Source organism: Cyrtonyx montezumae, unplaced genomic scaffold (genome assembly GCF_038088225.1).
Source record: "Cyrtonyx montezumae isolate F1298 unplaced genomic scaffold, pur_monq_1.0 scaffold_8, whole genome shotgun sequence".
NCBI lineage: Eukaryota > Metazoa > Chordata > Aves > Galliformes > Odontophoridae > Cyrtonyx > Cyrtonyx montezumae.
This window is the reverse complement of record NW_027072089.1, coordinates 16081859-16088606: the sequence shown is the minus strand read 5'-3', so window position 1 is coordinate 16088606 and position 6748 is coordinate 16081859. Positions and strand designations below refer to the sequence as shown.

Genomic DNA, 6748 nt, shown 5'->3' with positions numbered 1-6748 from the left:
ATAGCAGAGTTACATGCAAATCATAATCAGTTTGATAAAAAGAGGTAGAAGAAGGGATCAAAAGGAATGGCATTACTGTGCAGGAAGTAGCCAGTAAGCCAGCAAAACCTGTGAAAACTCAAACCCAAGTGTGACGCATCTAAAGACAACACCCACACCCACAACAACCTGAAACACAATACTATGCAACCCAAATACAATGTAATACAGTGTAATCAAGAGGTATAGTCAGCGTTCTAGTACGATCAAGTCTTCAGCATTTGTCCCAAAACACAACTGATTAAAGTCAGCTGTCTGCCTATCTGTGTTCAGTCGAGGTCCAACGGGGGTTTTCTGTAAAACAAAAGAGGACATCGGCTTGCCCTTTTGGGGCTTGTTAATATGGTTAAAATGAGGGAATAATCCTGTGAGTGGTACTTTGGTATTCCTTTTCCCAGGCATCCCTAGACTTCTAAGAGTATTTAACAGGTCGTTTCCTTTCATTGAAAGTTTTCTAATGTACATCCCCCTTCCCCCCCCCTCCCCCCCTCCACTCGAGAGGGACGAGAGCCTTAGTTTTCCTGCGGTCCTAGCGCCCATACTGATTCCAAAGTTGGGGACGCTCGGAGGTGGAGTGTATCTTCTTTAGGGCTTTTGTTTTGGCCAGCCATTAACTAACTTCTCTAATCTGTCTGTAGGCAATCCATCCATTAGTTCTCGCGGAATGCCCTTCTGCCGGCCCAGCATCCAAAAACTATTACGTTTATGATTTATATTTCGCCCACTTGGTTTCACTGAAAATGAGAACCTTTTAGATCTGTGGGGGTCCCGGTTAGATAGGGGAGGGGTCGAATTGGCCACTGCACTCCTCACTGCCTTTATCTCCAATTTACTGTTGGAAGAAGTCACTGGTCCATATTTTCTCCCATAGTTAATTAATTCTTGGGCAACCTCCCCCCACGTCCATACTTTGCATCCTGACTGCAGACGATTAGGGGTTGCAGCACCTTCTGACGCTGCCTGAATTCTTTCTCCCTGAGGCATAGCCTGTATTTTTCCTTGTAGTTGTATACCTATAGGTTTTAATGATTCAGGAAGCCCCCTAATTAAAGGAGTCATCCTCTCAGGATCAACAGGCATCATCATAGGGGATTCATGGTGTGGCTGCAGCGTTCTATCATACATCATTTGCAGACATGCAGCCTTTTGAACACTTTCCACTAACTGATCAACTGTCCCAGTAATGGCAAGGGGGTCTCCTCTTTCTAAAGGGTTAAGACCACCTGCCCAATAGGCAGCTCTCTGTGTGAGGGACCAGGGAGCACGATTGTTACCAGTAGTTAAAAATACTCCTGGTCCCCAATAGCCTTCAGCCAATTTTTCGGTTAAAAGTATCTGGTCTCCACCCGTGAGGCTGACCCTCCATACGTACTCTGTTTCTGATTCTTTAGGAGAGCGGCCAAAATCTCTTCTCAATTTTGCTAGCTCAGTAGTAGAGAAAGGGATTTCTTTAATGTTCATTTGAGGATCTAAATCCTCACCATTATCGTATGAATACTCAGTTTTTATTAAAGGATGCAACTGAGCTGGGGGAGCTTCTAATTTGTCAATATTTGCCTTTAAACCTTGCAATTCTTCCCTTGGATAAGTTTTCTCTTGAGGTGCACTAGTATCACTAGCATCCTTACTCGTTAACACTTCCCTTAAGACCATTTGCAACAGATCAGAATTATGTTTTTCCCTTTCTAACTGCTTCTCTAGGTTTGCAATTTGATTTTGCAGAGATTTTATCAGCTCCTGACTTACTTTAACTGATTCCTGCAGTGCTTGTAAAGCTTCGCTCTCTGCTTTAAGCTGCTGGTTGCGGAATTCTATGGCTGCAACCAGAGCTGAACCCAATACCGCACAAATAAATGCCTTTCCTTTCCCAGCTCGGGTACGAGGTTTCTTTTGCAGAACATTAATACGGTCTGAAACACTCTGCAAGTTATGCCAGTTCTGCCGTGCCCACTCTACCCCTGTTAACGAGGGTTTGGCACCGTGCTTTTCTAAAAGGTCAAATAACACATCTTCACCTTTCATTGTGACTACACTGTCACTCATTTTTCAATGTGCAGAAAGTCTACACGGAGAGAGAGGGAACAGCATCCAAAACTTCGAGTCAAATAAATGCAATTGCTCAAATCACTCCTCTGTTTACTGAGAGGAGCATGCAAAAGTCAAAGAAGATCAAAGAAAATGCAAATACGTAAATTCGCTTCTCACTTCCCTGCGAAGCCACAGAGAAAAAAATAAAAAACTTCAAACCCCACACCTAAGTTATGAAGAACCCTCACATTTCGAGAATGCACAGTAATCTTTACGGGACTCAAAATTGCTTCCCGAGAGGCATACACATAAACAGTTCCAAAGACACAGTTAAGTTTCAATATGCGGAGTGATTCTTCCTGGAGAGGTACACACGTCTAAATTATCACAATTATCACTCTTTACAACTCCAGGAGGCACACACAGGAAAAAAGTTCAAATTTCACACTTAAAACTCAATATGCGGAGTGATTCTTTCTGGAGAGGCACTCACATCTAGATTATCAAAAATATCACTCTGGGCAACTCCAGAAGGTACACACATCAGCTATACCTGGAAAGGCAACACTCTCACTGTCAAGTATCCTGCCGACTACACCATTAAAAACGTCACGCTCCAATATAAAGGAGGGAGACGAGGTTCTTTATATGTATATGTATACCCGAGGGCGAGATTAAGACACAGCGGGTCAAATGTTAGCCCAACCAGTTTATTACAAATACTAGTTGCTTAGGGATATGGGGAAGGGAAGGTGGGCGATAGAAAAGAGATTAAAAGCATGGAGACTTGGCAAGCAAGAGAGATATAATCACCACCGTGGATCCAGCGAGGTTCGTAGTAGGTCCGTTGCTCTCAGGAACCTGTCTGGTCACCGCGGGGGATGGGAGATGGCAGCAAGCAGGCCTCGGGTCCGTCCTAAGTCTCTTCGGGAGTTCTCCTCAGAGAGTTTTTCTTTGGGAGTTCTTCAAAATCCTTAGTTCAGTGAAGGCCTTTTATCCCCCATTTCTCAGGAGTTTATTTGTGTGACATGTCTGGCCCAACAGATAAGCCAGCAGCGGATGTCGCCTTCATTGCCATGCAGGAGCATTGTCTTTGTGGTGGTAAGCTTCTCCAAGCCGTACTCCCACGGGAAAGACTATTTGCACCTATTTCTGCTTATCTTTACAACCATAAGCAGAGACAATGAGGCACCATAACACCCATCCAGATAACCGGCAGTTATCAGTCAGAGTCTTGTCACCAGAAAAGGCCTTAGGAAGCAAACTTTGAGACAAAGGAAAACAGTTTCTGTCTTTAACAACAGGTGGTATAAACCACAACGGCTAGAGAAACATGTCAAAGAATCTACTTATTTGTCTGAGGACTTTCAGAAGTAGACACTGCAGTCAGTTAGCAAGTCAATTCATTTTTCCTACTATAGAATAATTGAGATTAATTAACATTAGGTAACTGAGCAGGAACACTAAACACTACATAGACATGGAGTTCTGTGCAAAGTAGCCCACAGCTCCCTTCGCTTCAGCATCAGAGACCTTCCAATGTTTTAAACAACATGGAGCTCAGGGGCTGCTGCCATTAAAATACAAGAAAACAGACATGGTGAACCTATTCAAATAATACGAATTCACTTTTTTGTTGTTTTGTTGTTTTTTTTTTAAACTTTCTGATGCAATACCAAGGGGCTCAAGCAACTTGCATACTACTATTTCTATGATGTATAAACAGCAAATAACAGATGAATCGACATCCCCATGGTATTAAGGTTCAAACCTTGAGGGACTGTAATACAGTACCACTCTCTTCTACCTCCTCCTCCTGAGCAGCACAAGGCACCGGGGATGCAGTCAGGCTGTAATGCTCTGCCTCTTCTTCCTCACTCACTCTGCTCCAGTATGAGGCCTTTCCACAGGACGTCACCCTTCCTGAACTGATCTGTGTGGGCTTCTCAGAGCCTGGCTGCTGCTCTTCAAGTACAATGTGAGTCCACAGCACAAGGCCCATCCTCCAGCACTGTGCTCCCAGGTGGTAGCTCCCCCCTGCTCTCCTCCCTTGCTGTGGGCTCCTCCATGGGCTGCAGCTCCCTAAGGCCACGTTCCCTGCTGCACTGTGGACTGCTGCATGGCTGCACATAGAAATCAGCTCCATGTGGTGCCCATGGGCTGCAGGGGGATGGCTGCTCCACCATGGGCCTCTTCTGGACTGCAGGAAAATCCTATTTCATGCCTGGAGAAGCTCCTGCCCTCCTCCTGCAATGACCCTGGATGCTGCAGGGCTGTTTCTTCCACATTTCTCACTCCTCTCTGTCAGCTGCTGGTGCAGAACATGTTTCCCATTCTTAAATCTGCTCTCATAAAGGCACAACCAGCATCACCCACAGCTCAAGCTCTGGCCAGCATAATGATAGCAGAAAACGTAAATTGACAGAAAGGAAATTCGTAAGTTACAGTGGTAATAACAGCCATTATTGAAACAAAGCACAGCAAACTGAAATATATATAAGCTTCATTTTTTTTCTGCTAGTCTGTCAGCATCTGCCATTTCAGTAATGAAGAACCACTTTTTCACATAAGACACGTGCAGAAGAAACCCTCCTCTTCACTCTTCTGAAAAAATATACCCTTGGGTTGAGGTAGGATGTGCAAATCACTTCAGTGCAGTTTGGAAACATCTGTCTAGATACTTGAGTCATATATACACCAAAGACAAAGGCTTAGAGAATGCAATGTGCATTTAAGACAAGAACACACATCAACACCCTCCAGCAACTACCTCCATAAATTTTATGTTGGTAGATACGCAACATGGAAGAAAAAAATCAAACAACATAATAAAAGAAACTTTAAACTACAGGAGCTTTCAAAGAAATGAACAAGGAGTGCAACAGTGCATGTACTGGCAACATACATGACCCTGCAATGCTGACAATCCCCAAAACTTAGTCTCAACAGAAAACTCCTTAACGTAATCAGTATTATTTTAAGGAACAGCCCATTTCTATTTCTTTATTTTGTTCCAATAAGACTTTTATTATAAATTTTTATTTTATTAAATATTTTATTATAAATAAATTTTTTTAATTTTATAATAAAAAATTAATTTTATTTTATTTTATTTAATTTTATAATAAATTTATTTTATTTTATTTAATTTTATAATAAAAAATAAAATTAAATATTTTATTATAAATAAAATTTCTTTATTTTGTTCCAATAAGTTCCAATAAGGAAGTATGAGCATTTGAAATAAATAGAAATCTTCTAAAACAATTAAAAAACTTTTATTATTAAATATCTTTTTCATTTAAACTTGTAGAAGAATACATGACACATCCCAAATACGCAGCCAAACAAGAAAAACACTGCAAAAGTACACTGAAAGAAATAAAGCAAGTTTTTAATAATCCAATAATTTCTCAGAAATTCTAAACAGATTGTAAACAGATTGTGATTGGGACATTAAAATTTAGGATTTTACTTCTTGAAATTTTACCCCCCAAAAATGAAGTATGCTTCTCAGAAAGCTGTATCTTATATATCCCCATTCTCTACTTTACATATGTCTACAATAATATGCTAAACAAACAAGCCTTAAAATTAAATGAACACAGAAATGGAAATACTGATAGTAAGCATCTCCCCATGGCTTGCAGCCATTTATAGTAGCTTGCTGTGCAACAGCATGCAAGGTTTTCAAGGCAGCAGTTTAAAAAGAGAAAGTGAAATAAAAGAGACTGACTTATCCTTTCTGAGAACACCATAATCATGAACACATGAGCAACATGGAACATGAGATGAACCTCTCTCCACGTTCAGCTGTTCCCATGAGAACAATGACTTCCTTGAAATGGACACATTTGGGTAGCATGTTTTTAGTCATTAAACATTAGCTGATAATATTATTCAACTTTGTTTCATCTGTTCTAAAAGACAACAGAAGTATGTTTCCAGATACATATGCCACAGCAAGGAGGAATTTCATAAAGACCAGAAATTCTCATCTATACTCAGGTTAATAAGTAATATTCATATAAACCTCAATGCTTTTATTTTATTCTGCAAAGTAATCAACTGCGTGGACTGCTACCATGTCTGTTGGCAATACTACTCAACATGAAAATATAGTTTTAAAAGTTATACAAAAGTCATACATTCACTGAGGCTCTTCAACAAGCATTTCCAAGACAGTTTACACAAAAATGCATGAGCAGTAGGGGTCTGCAGTTGGAATCTGTTTTAACATACCCAAGTAAAGAAAAACTTTTCACAAATGGATACACAAAATAATAATGATATAAAGTGGAGAAAAAATTATGCTTCCTGAAAAGCTGAATTTCAAGGCTTCTTTTTTTTTGTTTTTGTTTTGTTTGTTTTTTAAGACAGCTGCTCATCTCCCTCTTAACTTCCCACCACATCATTTAACCGTTTCACTGATAAAAGTCTGCAAAGTTTATGGGCAAGAGAAAACAATCAAAATCAATAACCTGATAGTCCATAGTAAAATAGAAGACATTTTCTTCTCAATATTTTCTCTCTTGCAGAGGTTGGAAATAATACTGACATAGATGCAAACTATGAGAAAAAAAAACGGAGAGGAGGTGGAATTGTCAAAACTGACCTTTTTTGGTTTAATTCTATTGATATTATCACTTTAAAATAAGAAAGAAATATTCAAGAACAGTTT

At 40.1% G+C, this 6748-nt stretch overlaps 1 protein-coding gene across 1 annotated transcript; it reads right to left on the bottom strand.

The window, feature by feature from the left end:
* Positions 1 to 624: 624 nt before the first annotated feature.
* Positions 625 to 2082, bottom strand: LOC136059517 (uncharacterized). Its single transcript, XM_065753750.1, has one exon. The coding sequence runs from the start codon at positions 2080 to 2082 to the stop codon at positions 625 to 627; it is 1458 nt and encodes a 485-aa protein (XP_065609822.1).
* Between the last annotated feature and the right edge of the window lie 4666 nt (positions 2083 to 6748).